The 16,767-nt window shown below is 53.2% G+C and overlaps 1 protein-coding gene across 5 annotated transcripts in view; it reads right to left on the bottom strand.

The window, feature by feature from the left end:
- Positions 1-1,071: 1,071 nt before the first annotated feature.
- ST3GAL1 (ST3 beta-galactoside alpha-2,3-sialyltransferase 1) overlaps positions 1,072-16,767 on the bottom strand; it is a 67,431-nt gene continuing 51,735 nt past the window's right edge. For all 5 annotated transcript variants that reach the window (XM_019724187.3, XM_019724148.3, XM_088798943.1 and 2 more), the window contains 6 exons: positions 12,728-13,619; positions 11,605-11,801; positions 10,368-10,547; positions 9,055-9,100; positions 7,647-7,766; positions 1,072-5,707 (listed from right to left, as the gene is read on the bottom strand). In XM_019724187.3, the coding sequence (XP_019579746.1) occupies positions 5,534-5,707; positions 7,647-7,766; positions 9,055-9,100; positions 10,368-10,547; positions 11,605-11,801; positions 12,728-13,030 (1,020 nt within the window). In that variant the 5' untranslated portion in view covers positions 13,031-13,619 and the 3' untranslated portion in view covers positions 1,072-5,533. The remainder of the gene's footprint in view (positions 5,708-7,646; positions 7,767-9,054; positions 9,101-10,367; positions 10,548-11,604; positions 11,802-12,727; positions 13,620-16,767) is intronic.

The following is a 16,767-nucleotide window of genomic DNA, read 5'->3' as shown; positions in this document are numbered from 1 at the left end:
TGTGATACCAACCAGGAATGAATTTGGGGCCGCTGGGTCTCTCTCTGATGCGGTGCAGGGGTGGGAGCATGTGTTAAGGAGAGCAAGGCCCTGGTATAGTATAATCATTTAATTCTCAACACATGTTTACATAATAGGTACCACCGCATCCCAACGTGAGATCAGGCACAGAGAGGTTAAGTAACTTGCTCACACTCACACAGCTAATGAGGAAACCAGGCAGCCTGGCTCCAGGACACTGTTACTGTCTGCACCGTCCTGCCTCTAGGGGCTGCCTGCAGAAGGTCACCACAGAGAAACTTCTCAAATGAACTGAAGAGGCAGCAGAGTGACAGGGAGTCCTGGGTCTCCAGAGGGAAGGCTTGGCAGGAACTCCACCTCTGCCCTCACCTGGCTTTAATTCTGCACCTGTTCCTCATATGGAAACCCGGCACCCATCCACTGGCCCTGCAGGGCTGTTGTGAGTTCACAACCGTGCCCAGGGGGCTGGCGTGCAGACTGTAAAGTGCCACACAAACTGGGAGGCATTATTATTTACTCCAGTTTTATATTACACGCCCCGTACTGGGTTGGTGGATTTATTTTTAAAAATAAAATGGGAGATTTGTGCCAACTTTGGACCCAACTTGGATCCATCCATGGATGTGGCCACCTGGTGGGAAAGGGTGGACACTGACAGACCACGTTAGGCCCTGGTGAAGGCTATTTCATTCAGCGAACATCTAGAGCAGCTGGCATGAATCCCCTTGGGCCTCCCGACATGCTTTTATTGTGGACCTCACGTCCCTTCTCACAGTTGGTAGTGGTGCCCATTTCACAGATGAGTCAGCTGAGGTTCAGATAGGTTAGGTAACTCCCTGCAGTCACACAGCAGGGAGAGACACAGCTGTATCTGAGGAGAGGCTACCACTGTCTCGCCAGAACCTCTGGGTACTTGGTCGGGGCGGATGCTAACAGGAGGCCCTCAGGAGGCAAAGCGTTGCCCCTTTTTAGGATTGAAAACACCTCCTGAATGGAAATTGCGAGGGGCACCATGGCATGGCCTTCCCAGAAAAACGACATACGCATCCAAACGATAAAATAGCTCTTTTTATTCACTTTGATTCAGATCACTGGAAATGTTCAACAATAAATAAAATTAAACAGAGGCTGAGGAAGGCGACTCTTGCTAACTTCATTCAAAATGCAACCAGATTAACGCTCAGCTGCAAAACACAGAAGCAAGGCTCGGGGGTGGAGGGCGAGAGGGAAGGAAAAAACAAATTTTAAAACACCACCAACCAACCAAACTAGATTGCAAAGAAGAAAAAGTGCTCAGGAAGCTTTGGCTTTGACGTGAATTCAGTGAAATGCTAGCTCAGGTGGGCACCGTCCTGGGGGTGGGGTTTCTGACGCAGGCCCGCCTTAAAGCTGGTGTTTGGCTCAGGGTCCTGGACAGGGGGACCACAAATGGCAGTTCCGGTCTCTGACCGAAGCTGTGCAACACGAGTGTGGATCTGGAAGCAGGTGGGCTGCCTGTAGGAAGCGCAGGGCTCTTTTGTAAGAAAAAAAGTTGCTAATACTCTGATGTTGATAAAATGCCTGCTGTTTCTCCTAAGTCCCCTTTTCCTTGCACAGAGGTGTCACATAGCACTCCAGGGGTCAGGGAGCTGGTGTTTTCATGATAAATAAGAGCAGGAAAGGTGACTCCATCTCAAAACTTAGCCCAAGTCCCTGAGGAAGCTGACTGGCTGGCATGTTTGCTGCAAACCAGACGTCCACGATGGACATGATGGCAGCCCGTGCTCTTTGGAAGGGAGAGGACAGCTATTGGTTCCTGACGGCCCATGACTGGTCACCAGTCATCTTAAGTTGGACAGCAGTGAGTCTGGGCTTTGGCTTCCTTGGGAAACTGTTTCTGTCACAACCAGGTGAGGGATACTGAGTTGACAAATGAGGCAGGTAAGCTTTGGAGAGGTTAGGAGACTTGTTTTCCATTTTTTGTGTGTTCAGGCTGCTTTGAAGAGAACGAGCAAAGCAAACATCACAGTTCTAAATGCTCTCTGATCCTATTCTGCCTATGACCCAGAGGCCCAGTTCACCTAGAGGTAGGATTGGTGTCTTGCTGTTCCTTCTGGCCACCACCAGACTGGGATGCCATGGAGCCTCCAGACCCGCCCTTCTCCATTTGCAAAGCCCTTCCCATAGGCTTGTTTGGCTCCCCCATTTTATGTCCTATTTGCTTTTATCTGGTTTCTCCCACTACGCCCACCCCATGTGGCTTGCTGGGCAGTAACTGATGAAGCCAGGTTTTCAAAGGGCATCGATACGAGAACTTTCTTCTCTGCCTCCGGTTGCTCCTGCAGCCAGAGGCGACGAACCCACCCCCTTTCTCTTCCACCAGGTGGTTGAGGATGGGGGCCCCGGGGGATGTGGATGCAGGTGTGGGTTTTGCTGCTGGTGGCGCCTGCTCCTGGCTTACTGAGGGGGACCTGAATCCCGGGATGCTGCTGAGATCGCTCTCCCTCATCGACCCGGCCTCTTCGGCTTCAGGCTCAGCACTGTTTGCTGCAGGTAGAGATGCCTCTGCTCCCTGCTGGAGCCCAGGGCTGGTCCCCAAGCTCTCTGCCTGTGGAATGGAAGAGCCCTGGGCTGCAATCCAGGGGCCCGAGGGAGCCCAGTTGTGTGTGGTGGACATGCCAGAGCCTTGCTGTTCTCCGGCCAACACACGCCCAATGCCCTGTGGGTAACTCTTAACCGATTCTCAGCCACCCTTATCCCAGGTATGGATCCTACTGGCTTCAGTCAATTGGTGCATTTAATCCCAGCTACAATGACGGGACTTCTTTTTTCCCAGTTAAGTCCCCTTTGCTAAGCCAATGAGACAGAGAGAGTGCCTGCTGGAGCTATGAGTGCAATAGTCTCCTCCACGGGAGGGATGAGAAGGCAGAGACTACAGCTTGCCTGGGCCACTGTGTGCAGGCTGAGGAGGCAGCTCAGGGGCAAGGCAGCAAAGTCTGAAGCCTACACCCAGTGACAGTGCTTCGAGATGCAGGATGGAGCCTAGCTGGGCAAGCTCACCTCTGGACGTTTTAAAACTGGAGCCAGAAACATCCTATTTTTGCTCAACATGTTGGACTTGTGCTATCTGTCACAACTGGTTCACTTTTGCAAATCACTTCCCTTCTCTGGGCCTTGCTTTTCTCATCTGTAAAATGGGAGAGTTGGATATTCTGAGGGCTGAAAGACATCCCACAGCTTGAACAGCCTCGTGGGAGGGAGAAAGAGATGGGAGAGGGCCCAGATGGCCAACCCAGGCAGCGTGCAGCGCAGCTGGCGACACTTCCTCCCTTTGAAGATCTGCTCTGACTCAGCCAAGCCCAGAAGCTCTGATTGCTCGCTCTGAACCTGACCTGCCTGAACAGACTCAGCTTGCAAGAGAAGCAGAGCGTGCACGAGCCAGTCTACATTGCTCCTGTCGCAGTGCCCACTTTTCCCAAGGTCTGTCCCTGGATTAATCAGCCAGCCACCAGATGCTTGTTCAGTTCCTCAACTCAAGTTCTGCCATGAGCTCTGTCCTTCCAGGATTTGACTTCACAACAATTAACAAGACTTTATCAGTGAACAGGGTCTTAGGTTTGGGAGGATTTTAAAGCTGGAACAGGATTCTTTTTTTTTTTTTTTTTAACACTTTCTGGATTCTGAATCTTTGAGAATCTAATAAAAGCTATGGAACCTTTCCCCAGGAAAATGCTCATATGTACAGACAGGGAAAAATTAAACATGGCATGCAATTTCCCGGGACTCTTATGAGCTGCCGGACACCACCTGTGGCCCCTGAGCACCCACAATTCCATCCGCCCCCCATTTGCATATGGAAAAACAGGCCAGAGAGAGCAGGGCTGACACTGCAGGGAGCAGAGGACAGAGGATGCAGACCCTGGCAGCCTTCACACCCAACCAGGAGCCTGTCACACCTCCTCAAAGCAGCAGCGGCCTTTTAGGAAATACTCTCAACAGGAAAAGTGGTTTTTCTGATCAAATGTCAGTAACTGGAGCCAAGCATCCATGTCCTCCTTTGCCTGTGACTCCTCTCCCCACCTGGCCCTAAGGTTTTTGGAGAGTCATAGCCTGAGACTGAATCCAAGTTCACAAGGTAAACAAAGGAAGGTGGGGCTGAAAGGAGGTACAGGGCATTCCACAAACCCACCCACCTGCCACCCCAGGATCTGCCCATCCCTGAGCCCCCGAGCCCATGGTACTGCCAACCCCCGAGTCTGAGGCTTCCTATAAGGCTTGTATTAAGCTCCCCACTCCCCAGCTGCCAGGTGGGGCAGCAGCTAACTTAATTAGCATCCCAGGACCAGCAATAGAGTGAGAAAGTGCACACGATGTCAGCTGAATTCAACAACAGAAAAATCAATAAATAATCAGGAAGGTGAACGAGGAAGAGTGAGAGGATGAGGTATGACTTCTCCCGCGTTGACAGTCACATTCCTAGGATGGTCCCCAAACCCTCCGGACACCATGCAGGTGGCCAGCAGCGACTGGGCCCAGAGCATGGGCTTGGAAGGTTACAGGCACCAAATCCAACGGTCTGTGACAATAAGAGTGACGTTCCATGGCTCATGAGCCTCTTAGAGGCGTTGAGTGTCATCCGAGCTTTGTTCCAAGTCAGGAGCTGGCTCAGGAAACTACAAAAGATGTCCCCAGCTTTGAAGCAAGGGCCGTTGTCAGGGGTCCCTTTTCCTGAAGCGGGCCATTTGCCTCCTTTCAGCCAATGCATGCATTTCTCCCCCCAATACAAAGGCACATGGAAGTGGTCAGATCTGCTCTCAGCCATAATTTTCACAAGGATTGATTACTCAAGAGCATATCAGCTTGGGAAGAAGACGTCTGCTAGAGTCAGAAACTTTGCCAACATGACGACCTTTAGGGTGGAGAGCTTCTCCTGGCTATCACACACGAGCTTTGGGAAGAACCGGAGAGATGGGCGTGTTATACCAAGTGAGAGGCCAGGTGTCGTGCAAAGAAAGGCGTCATCTCGTCCCCAGGCCTGGCATGGGCCACGTGGCCCTGCCCTGGAGGCCATCCTACCTCAGAAACGTCCCAGCGAGAACCAGGTTGGGAGTTAGCCCTGGGCTCCTCGGCAGAAGGACGTCTCTGCCCATTCTCCCTGGGAAACTGTCCTTTCCTTTACAGCATTGGGAGTCTTCAGTATCTGCTGCCCCACGGCCTCCAAAGCCCAGATGACCTATGTGCTTGGAGAATGGACCTCTCCAGCATCTCCCCACCTTCCCTCAGCCCTGGGATGGCAGTGAGCGTGTCTTCCCACCCACGTCAGTTCTGAGATTTACTCTAAAACCCTGGCAAGACTTGGTGACCTTGCTGAGTAGATGTTGTCAAATGTTGGGATGCAAGAGGCTGAGAGGGGCACCTGGGCACACCCCTGAGGCTGGCCCTGGAAGCTCGCGGAAGGTGACGGCTCCGGCGAGAAGCTGGGGCTGACACGAGAGGTGTGCTCCGGTACAGCCGTCCTGAACCCTTTGCAGCGTCATCTCCCCTTGAATATCCGGATTTTGTTGATGGACTCCAAGGTGGCTGTCACATTGGACTCAAAGTCTCCATCGTGCACCCCAGTCTTGCGGAAAGCCCCCGCCGATGGGTTGTTCTCCCAGTAGTGGTGCCAATTCCCTTTGCTGTCTGCCCCGAAGCCATACAAGTCCACCTACGGGGGTGAAGCAAAGGTGAGACCAGACAGCAAGGCAACAGGCAGGACCTTGAAGAAAAGGAGCCTGCAGACATTCCCAGAATCTGTCAACACCATTTCCAAGGACTCCCAGAAACTCTTCTCTTGGTTTCTGGAACTCTCAGGCTTGGTGATGCGAAACTGAGTTAAGCAAAAGTCTAATGCTGATGGCACAGTGGGAAGCTACTGCAGGTGAGTAGCTGTGAAGGTGCTGGATCTCACCTCTGGGGCAGGTATAGCCTCCTCGCTAAGGCTTGAGGAGCTAGGGAGGGAGAGCATGGGATGGAGTGGAGAGCAGTGCTCTGAAGCCCAGCAGGCTGCCACGCACCCCAGCTCTGCCACTTGTCAGCAGATCCTGCAAGAGGCAGATCCCTTCTCTGAGCCTCACTTTCCTCATCTGGAAAATGGGGCCAAGAGTAATGTCTCCAGTGAGGAAGATGGTAGGAGCTGATTCTTTTCTTCCCTTAGGCTGATATTTATCTGGTCCAGGGACCCTCACTGGGCAGTTAGTGGAGGTCTTTCTTACATGTGACACACATTTACTGAGTGTTTATTCTGAGCCAAGCACTGCACTAAATACATCAGAGTCCAGACAGATGCCTTTTTCAGGGCCACCTGGGTGGGTGCTGGGGAAATTGGGGACAGAGGAATCAGGCCTCAGCCCTCAGCACTTATAACTCATGTCAAGCACCAGCTGAGTGGCCCATGAGGGACAGGGCTAATATCAGGGCTCTGATAGCACAGAGGAGGGAGGGACCAATGACCGAGAGGTCAGAGAGAGCTAGGCTGAGCAGACGAGATTGGAGTTTGGTCTTGGAAAATGAGTCGAAGACGGTCAAGAAGGGACACAGGGAGGGGCTTCCAGGGAGAGAAATGCTTTCTGGGCTGCAAAGTGCAGGACATATGTGAGGTGTGGGGACAGACTGGGGGCAGGGGACAGCTCTGTGGCAAGTGCAGCTCTTTCAGTCAGTGCCGGCGTGAACATGGGCTGCCCCAGAGCAGGAGGGAGGAGATGGAGCAGTGTATCTGAGGCAGAGCCGCCCCATGGGGTCCGTGACCAGTTGGCTGGAGGTGTCGGGGGGAGGGGTAGGAGGAGAGGGAGAGATGGATTCTGGGAGGGAAAACCCAGGTTTCTGGCTAAGAGACAGGGATGGTGACAGAACAAGCAAGGCCGGGATGGTGGACATGCCTGGCAACCTCTTGACCCCTCCCTGAGATTTCTAACCATGAGTCCGGCCGGGTGGGGGTGGGGATGGGCTGCATGTGAGAAGCAAAGACATCTCGGTGCCCTGCCTGAACCTGGGGCCAGGAGGACGTGAAGGGCCCTGCGGCCCGTCTCCTGCTCCTCTGCCCAGGGTGGCAGTGAACACTCCAGAGCACGGATGGAAACCTGGCCCCGCCTGGCAGATAGCGAGGCAAGTCACAAGGGGCAACACACACCTCCCAATATCACTGGTTCTCAATCTGGGTGGACAGTGGAACCCCTGGGTGCCTGGTTGTGTCTCAGAAATTCTAGTGAAAGTAGGGCCGGGGTGTGGCCTGGATGCTGAGATTTATGAGGATTCTAAGGAGCCACCAAGATAGAAACGACAGCCTTGCCCAAGTCTCCTATTATAATCTGCTCCTTTATTTTGCCCCCGAGTCTGAGCTTCTACCCATTGGTCCTGGCTCGGCCTTACACAGAACCCTGAGAACTTGCTGGTAGAACGCCACTACTTGCTCCTTAAAGCACCGTGTAAGAGAGGCCCACCGTGGAGATAAGGAATTGGAGCTTCCAGCGGGGTGGGCTACGCTGGCGCCTGGGGTCAGGATGGAGGCCAGCCTGACCACAGATGCTCTCCCCGCCTCTCTTGGGAATGTGGAGGGAGAAGCCCTGGTCCCCAGGGAGGCCACGTGGGCACAGCGGAGGGTGCCATACCTCATCACAGATGTGCAGGGAGAAGATGACCGAGAGGATGCCAGTGGACGGGTACCGCCCATGGCCCTTCAGCCAGCTGTCGAAGACGTACTTGATGAAGGCCGGGTGATATATCAGGATCTGTGGGAGGGGAACACGTGTGAGGCGGCTGGTGAAGGAGACCACACTCCTACCTATTGGGGGCCATGGGGGACACACCGGCGAACGGAACTAATACCCCTGCACTTGTGCGGTGTATGCTCTCGTGGGAAAAGACGGACAGTGACCTAAATCGTCAAGAGACAGTAGATGCTAGAAAAAGAACTATGGGACTAGGGAGAGAAATAGAGCTGAGAAAGATGACCAAGCCCTGGAGTGAGACGGCTCGCTGAGAGGGTGACACCTGGATAACAATCAAATATGCCAGGGAGTGAGATATGAGGCTATAGGAGGAGGTTCCAGGGAACAGCATGAGGTGGGGACAAGGGCACTGCTGTCACCGCAGGGGATGCAGGTGCTGAGCTGCCTGTTCCACCTGGTGTGGGCAGCAATGATCTCCAGTCCATGAAGTGACCCCGTGTGTAGCTTTCCCTCTCCTCATGTTACAGGTGAGGAAACCGAGGCTCAGAGAAGCTTAGCAACGTGCTCCATGTCACACAGCCAGCAGTGGCAGAGCTGGGGGTGTCCTGGTATCAGGGGTGGACTTGGCCCTACCACCCACAGCTGCCTCGAGGACAGCAAGGGGACTGCTCAGGCAGCAGAGATTGTGCACGTGCAGGGAGCCTAACCCAGCCCCTGGGAAAGGATTGGAGGGGGGATGATACACAATGCAGGTGAACTCCTCAGCTCTCAGCCTGGTTTCAAGACTGGCTCTCTGAGCAGCTGTCCCTTCCACTGGCTCTGCCCTACGGGGTCACATGTGGCTTCTTCTCTGGGCAGTGTGGCCCCCCACAAAAGGCAGGTGCTGGAAACATGAAGGGGACTCAGTTCCAGTATCATCAGAAACTAGCTGTGGGTCCCCATACCAGGGCCCACTGGGGAAGATGGAACTATGGAGACACAGGTGAGCTCTGGCTTTGAGAAGCTCACGTGGTTGATTCTCAAGCTGCAGCCACATTGGCAGCCCTGCAGGCCTTCTAAGAACCCAGGGTCTCTGATTCAGTGCGGGCGGGGTGGGCCTGGGCACTTGCATCTGTGACAGTCTCCCAGGTGATGCTGTGATCTGGGGACCCCCTTGGAGAAACCTTCCCAGTGTTGGTCTGTCCAGCAGGGAAGCTCAGTGAGGGCTACGGCCTCCACCAGCCTGGGGGCCCAGAGACTCTCGGCCTCACATGCTGGCCCAGCGGGACTTCATGCTGTCTGTACCGCCTTGCAGAGCCTCACAAATGAACCGGAGTTTGGGGGACAAGGGCCCTGAGCCTCCACTCACCTTATTCTTTTGCACTTTGATCTTCTTGGGGACAGGAACGTAGGTGCTGCGGGAGGAGAGAGCAGGTGGTTAATGTGGGGAGGGGACTGGGCTGCCTACAGGCAGCTCTGGGAGCAGCATTGCAGAAGGAGGGCGAGGCAGGGGAGGCGCACTCCTTCTCAGGGGAACCGCCTCCTGCTGCAGTGGCCTGTTCCAGACACCAGAGGGCGATCTTGGCTAATTTGAGGACCCGCTGTTTTTGTGCCTTCTCCCGGGGACATAAGAAGAGAGACTTGCTCCAAGCCCTCCACACAGCCTGAGGGAGCACAGTGGGGGCCAGAGCACCCACCTCCACTGACGGGGTGCTGGTGGATGAGGGCCGCACTGGCCCCTATTCATCTGCAAGGCTCTATGCGCCCCAGAGATGAATGGTCACCTGGTGCAACTCATGCTCCAGTGCCTGTGGGACCAGGTGGAAGGAGAGGGCAGCTGAGCCCAGGCGGCCGGGCTCCTCCCTGCCCAAGCCAGCTTCCCTCACTGCCCTTCTCCTGAGAGTGCAGCCTCCCAGTGTCCTGCAACCCAATCCTAAGCGGGCCTCAGACAAGGAGACTCAGGGCCATCTGGATTGAAGACACTTCTCTTCAGGAAGAGTAGGGACTTAGGAATCGGACCCAGGTGCAAGCACGGCTCTGTGTACAGTCTAGCCTTGGGTGCGATGCCAGGCAAAGCTTCAGGGCCCTCCTCTGGGAGGATGGAGGTATAATAACTACCATGGTGAGAACTGTCAGACAACATGTGCTCAGCGCCAAGTGCGCTGCCCGGAACAAAACAGAGCTCGGAAGACGTGAGCTTTCCCAGTCTCACATGATGGATGACTCAAGCAGAGCTGATGTGCTCACCACTGCGTCTCCCCAACTAGGGCCATTTTTAGTTTGAGAAGCAGGGGGCTGTTGTCATTAGGAGCAATGCAGAGAGAAGGAAGGGTCGGAACTGACATGCTCAGTCCTTTCAGGTGGGGCCCCCTCCCAGGAATTTCCCAGGTGCCGGGGAAGCACACCACGGTGGTCCATTTGGGGGTCTTGAGGAGGAGGAAGGCTGGGGCCCGGGGTGTGTTAAGAGTGATGGGAGCTGAGGGACCAGGGAGAGTGGACAGTCAGCTGTGGGGCTCGCTCGTGCATTCCAGGACAGCGTATGAGGAGGGGTGCATTGTCGGGGAGGAAGGCTGTGGTGCAGGGAACAGCATGGTGGGGGGCCGGGAGGCATCCACGCAGCAAGCAGAGGCAGTGAGGGGCCAGGCAAAGGACACTCCATCCAGACACCTCGAGGGGACTTACTGAGAGATGGTGCCCGTGGTGACGGCACTGATAACCCACTGCAGGTCCAGGGTCTTGAAGGGCACCAGAATCATGCTGACGTTCTCTGCCAGGTCCCTGAAGCTCTCAGGGTACACGAGATGGTGGGTGGTCTTACTTCCCACGTCGGCCTCAAAGCCCACGGTGGGCGCCTTGTTCATCCTGGGAGGAGCAGGGAGAGAAGAACACACATCGTATCCATGGGCCCCGATTCTGGGGGTCAGATTTAGCTCTGCCAACCTGCGGTGTGACCTCAGACCGATGCCCTCCTTCCTCTAGTTTCCTCATCTGTAAAATGGAGACAGTGAAGATGCAGCTCAAAGGCTTTTGCTATTTTGTCCTCTTCTATTATCTCAAGCGAGCCTAACCGCCGTTGCCCCGATGACCTACTATGGGCGAGGCCCTGCGGTGGGCAAGTGACGTACCTCATTGAAGGTTAATGAGATCCGTGACCAGTAGGTACTTTATGGTCCTATTTCATGGCTGGAGAAATCTGGGCGCAAAAGAATATGTCCCAGGACAGAGTGCTGCCACGTGGCAGCTTTGAAGTCAAGTCTGCTGACCCAGAACCTGACTCTTTCCCCTCACCATGGATGTTCGTATTCATTGAACTCCAGGGAGGCTGAGTGCTCCAAGAGGCCAGCTGAGTGCTCCAAGAACAAAGTCAGAGGTCACAGAAGCAGAAGATTTTAGAAGGTGCCTGGGGATCACTAGCCCCACTCTGGGGCACTCGTGCCTCTGGGCCGAGTGAACGGTACGGTGGCGATTACCAGAAACCCAGGGGAGACACGGGGCATCTCCCTGGAATATCTGCTTTATGTGGTGATAGGAAAATATGTTTTACATTAAAAGCATTTAGTTATATTATGGCCTAGATTGCAAAATGGGATGAATTTTAAAGACTAAATGAGAATCTTCAAATTAATCTTGCCGTCTCACAAGGCTTCTCAGTGTCAAGCTCCCTGCCCACGGGGGACTTCCCATGCACAGTTTCCTTTCTGTATCCAGAGAGGCACTTAATGTCCACCTCCATCCTGCACAGCACCGGTGGAGAAACTGAGGCCAGTGGGTGCAGTGAGAGGCCTGGGGTCTCCAGCTAAGTCTGTAAGTAATAGGGTTGGGAACTTGACATCCTGCCCCTGAGCTAAGATGCCACCTTCAGCTCCACAGGGTCCCTGGGTGCAGCAGCGTGGGCCTGGGGTGAGGGTCCGGCACTCACCTTAGCACAAAGTCGTGGCTGTCAATCTGAGGCCCGTACCACGCCTCCTTCAGGTTGCCCGAGTTGCCCACCACGGCACAGCGCCGACAGCCCATGGACTTCTTCTCCAGCAGGGGGTCCATGTTCCCAGGAACCACTTGGAACAGCTCCTTGATGGTGTCATTCAAATTACTGGGCTGCTTCTCCCGCTGCAGCTTCTGTGGGCAGAGGACAGAAGGACACAGGTTAGCCTGGCTGTGCTGCTCTGGCTGGGGGGGCTCTGCTACCCCGCTGTTGGGCCCCAAATGTGAGAGATGGATGGACTTAAAAAATGTGGAGTATATACACAATGGAATAGCATTCTGCCATAAAAAAAAAAAAAAAAAAAGGAAAAATTTGATATATGCTACAGCATGGATGGACCTTGGAAACATTATGCTTAGTGAAATAAGCCAGACTCTGAAGGACAAATACTGTATGATTCCCTTTATATGAGGTACCTAGAGAAATCAAATCCAGAGACAAAAATCAGAGTGGAGGATGCCAGGGCTGGAAGGGGAGGGGAGGGGAGTTACGTACAGAACGTTTGGGGGGACGATGAAAAAGAGCTGGGTGCAGACAGTGGTGACGCTTAGGCAACCCCGCATGTATGTAATGCCACTGAAATGTACACACATAAACGGTTAAGATGATGAATATTATTTCACCACAATACAAGGGAAACAATCATCCAGGATTAAACCTGCTTCTGGTAAGCTCTCCTGGGGCAGCTCCAAGTAGATCCTGACTCAATCAGGCTGGGCTGGGCCCCAGAGCCTGCGTTTCCAACAGGCTCCCAGGCTCGGAGCAGGAGAACTCCTGGGGGTGTGTCCACAGCCAAGCTCCCCTGCAGGAACTTCCTCGGAGATCCCCACCAGAAGGGGCCCTTGGTGCCCCACTACTGGGAGTGCTCTGGACCACAAACTCCTCACAGGATGTGCTGATTTATTCCTGGTAGATCCTCAATAAACAATTTTGGAATGAACGAAGGACCAACGTTGTGAATCCCGCAATGTGCCTGGCAGGGCGCCAGGTGCCTGAGGCCCTCCCCTCCCGCCCCCCACCCCCACTCACCACCAGCTCCACATGCAGCCCCAGCACTCACCAGCCACCAGCGGTAGGTGTCTTCCTCCAGGAGCGCGTTCTGCGCCGTCAGCAGCGGCTGCATAGACCAGTTGAACCTCTCATCGAACCAGGACGAGACCTTCCGCTCTCCGATGCAGCGGGCGCAGGTGCAGGGCCGGTGAGAGTAGGTCATAAGCTTCTTCAGATTCTCCGAGAACTCGATGACCATCTGCTTGGGGAACCAGGTGGGGGTCACCACGGTGTGGGAGTAGTTCAGGAGGAAGGAGGTGAGGAAGATGAAGAGGACGAAGAAGGTGAGCAGTTTGAGGGTCCTTTTCCTCATGGCTGCTGTTTCTGCTTTCCTGTGATGGGCTGGAGGAAATCACGCCTAACGGAGGAGGAACTTGGAAGAAAAACCCCAGAGATGGAGGCTGGGTCACAAGGCAAGGCAGGGATTCCCAGGGGCCCTCAAGGCCTGCTATGGCCGATTCTGCTTCCGCTGGGTGATGGCCACTCTGGTGCACTGGACATCACCCTGTGATACTCAGAGGCTAAGTGGACCACTCTGGGTTAGACGGCTCTTTTTGCATAAAATGTGTCTCTTCTGGAAATCAAGTAGCCAGCTTCGTCAGCATTCCTTGAATAGCTGATAACGTCTCTTGACGAAATGTTAATCAAACTTAATACAGGTGACTTCCTTTCCCATCCAAAGGGGCTGAGGGCTAATTAATCTTTGTGACAGTCCTGGGTCCCTGAGGGGTGAGGACCTGGAAAGAAGGTTCACGGTGCGGGACAGAGAGAAGCTCTCTTTCCACCGTCCTCTGGAAAGGATGGTGTGCAATGATCCTTAATTAGAACTCAGTCTGTCCATGCTGTCACCAGAGACGTGGCGGTTAGGCAGCTTAATGAAGGCACTGAGGGTTGTCTGTCATCTGCACAGAAAAGGGAGAAGAAAACAGGATGAAATTCTATTACCTTATTATAAAAATGTATATATATATACATTTCTCTGTCCCCACCTGCTCTGGGATGAATTCCATTATCTTCTGCTCTGTTGTCAAGCCCACGTGGCAGATGCCTATGGACGACTTATTTACCCTCTTGAGCCTGGGTGTGCGCACACATACAACGGGATGTCAACACCTATTCTGCAAGGCTCCTAAGGGACACAGAAGGTGTCCCACCCATCTTTCCTGCAACCAGAACCTAGTACATTGAAGCATTCAATCATAGTTTGGGAACTGAGTCAACAACGCATGCACACAATTAGAGGTTGCTAAGTACACACTGCTTTCTCTCTCTTTCACTCTTTTTGGATTCTAATTTCAACAACAACAAAAAGGGTATACACTTAGGGGTTGTCCTAGCTTCCGCCTCGCCCAGCATCCAAACTCTGCCACTTAGTCTCAGTCCCATCATGTGGGCCTTACATGATCCAGGCTCAAGTTCTGGTTTACAGCTGTGTGGCCTTGGGGAAGTTATTTAACCTTCCTGGTCCTCAGTTTCCTCTTCTGTAAAATGGGATAGTAATACCTCCACTTACAGAATTACTATGAAGATAAGATAAAATGATAGATGCTGAGCTTCTGGTACCTATTAGGCAGTTGCTAACCTTTAATTTTCCATTTTCAACGAATGGATATTCTTGGATGATCCACTAGCAGCTGGACATTATGGCACATTCATACACATCTATTTCCTCAGATATTCCTCAATGCCTCCCACCAGCTAGATAGGGGTTTCCCGTTTTGTCCTTGGAAGAAAGTAAGATTCAGAGAGATAAGTGACTTGCCTAAGGTCATGGGGAAAGGAAGAAGCAGGTCTGAGTCCAGACCCAGAGCCCTCTGATTCCACGAACCTGGAGGGGTTGGGGCACCAGGGATGGGGGGCTCTGCTCTGGAGGGACCCCGTCTGCGAACTGGTCTTCAGATGACCATAGTTGGAGGGATATAGAGAAAGGGGAGTATATTTAATCAAAGAAAGCAAACAGAAACTCCTCAGATGCCCGTCGCCAAGTCCCCAGACTTCGCCGACGTCTTCCGCCTTCTGCAGGGAACAACCGTGCTCACAACTCTGCACTTGATCGTGACTCCTTTGTTCTTTGCTGGACTGTGTCCCCACTGCTATATGTCTGATCAGTTCCTCCCTGTCCTCAACCTGTTGTTCATTGACGAGCAGGATATATTTTTTCCAAGAAAGTGACAGTTGAAGGGAGATTAATTACCTTTTGGTAGAAAGAGTGGCTGGTTAGAAATCAAATTAAATGCACCGTGGCTTCCGAGAGACAAAGATGCATTGCAACCTCCTACAGCTTCCTCAATGCCTCAGGTCATTTTGATTGGCCTACTGCTCCATGTTCCACTTTTCACAACAACCGGCTTGTATTTAGAACCCAGTGGCATCCATAGTTGTCCCTTCCAGCTACCCCCGGCCCCTCCGTCAAGTAGCAACTCTGCCATTTGAGTTAAATTAACCTTCAAGGGCAGGCTCTGACTTAACTTGGCCAGGATGTTGTTGCCAACCCCTCTTACCATGGTAATTGCTCCCGGGATGGGAATATGTCCTAATTCCATCCAATTAGAGTAAAACCCCCGACATTTATAGGGAGGGCAGAACATTTCTTTTGCTCTGGCCACTTGGATGTTTGAATGTGGAAGTCAGAGTTGTGCTAGCCATTTTGCTAGCTCATGTGGAAGAGGTGATTGTTGAACAGGGCCAGGCAAACAGTATTAAACCCCTGATCTAGCCGTACCTGCACCCTACACTACATTTTGACCTTTCAGTAACATGAGAGAATAAATCCCCTTTATTGTGTAAAGCAGAGTACTTGTACCTTGAAGCAACATGACTGACCCACAGGTCACAGCTGCTCCTGCCTCTGGGCTCCTGCCCAGGCTATCCCCACCGTCCAGAAAAGCCACCCTACCCTGCTTGGCTCTTAGTCACTCTTTAGGGCTCAGCTGGCACTGACTCCTAGAGAAAGGCCTGCCCATCCTGGCATGAGCATGACACCTGGCACACACATGGCATGAAAGAATACAGAAGTGAATGAAGGCAAGGGCCGACAATTCAGAGGAGAGATCTAAGCAAGAAAGTACAGATCAAGACTCAGAAGATTGATTTTCACCAGACCGTACCATTTGCTGTGTGACCACGAACAAGTCATCTAATCTCTCTGAACCATTCCTTCAACTGGAAAAGGGGGCTGATAACAGAGATTCTGCTAACTTCTCAGCACTGTCAATCAAGCAAGATCTATCCATTCATCCAATTCACTCACGCATATTTGCTGGGCCTGTGCTGTGCCAGGCACTGGGCTAGATGGCTGGGATGCATGATGAAAGAATCCAGGTAGGAGCGTCCTAAGCATCTAAGGTCCCAGGGCCTCTGGGAGAAACGGGCTGATGTGCCTGGGTCAGCGTGGAAGAGAGAAGCAGGTGGTGGGACCAGAGAGGAACAGGCCTGTATGTGGGTGTGTGTGGGGGGTGCGGTTGTGGAAGCCATTAGCAAGGCTCAGTCTTCTCTGAGTGACACAGAGCCCAGGGGAGGGTCTCAGCTAAGGGAGTGACATGGTCTCACCACATTTGTCTTTGTGAGGAGCACGGGCCATGAAGCTCTTACTGTGTATCCCAATGCCAAGGGCAGAGATAAACTCACTGAAATAGATGACTGTTACACCGCGTGGACTGAATAAGATTCTGGGTGAGAGGCTAGGTTTCCCACAAGGTCCCGGCTCCACGTGAGAGCTAGGAATGCTCGCAGCTGATGCAATGGGTGGGATGAGAGTTGGGACAGAGGGCAAGGCTGCACAGCAGAATCAGGGGGACAGCGACACCCTCCTCCCGTCAGTCTGGCATGTCCTGGTAGCCACATCGCCAAGGCCAGGGTGTTTGTTGGATACCACCTACCAGCTGAGCTGGTATCAATTAGCACTTTCAAAAGCACTGGGGAAAACGGCAGTGGAAAATCAAGAACACCCCTCCACCCCTTCCCTGGCCCCAGGGTAGACAGGAAGAATGCGTGACTTCTCTGTACTCTATTACGTGAGGCAGCCGGCAACCATGGGGGACGCCAGCCCTG

Source organism: Rhinolophus sinicus, chromosome 6 (genome assembly GCF_057876585.1).
Source record: "Rhinolophus sinicus isolate RSI-liver-muscle chromosome 6, RSI-T2T, whole genome shotgun sequence".
NCBI classification, from domain to species: domain Eukaryota; kingdom Metazoa; phylum Chordata; class Mammalia; order Chiroptera; family Rhinolophidae; genus Rhinolophus; species Rhinolophus sinicus.
The sequence above is the reverse complement of the archived record's forward strand: the minus strand, read 5'-3'. Positions and strand labels throughout refer to the sequence as shown.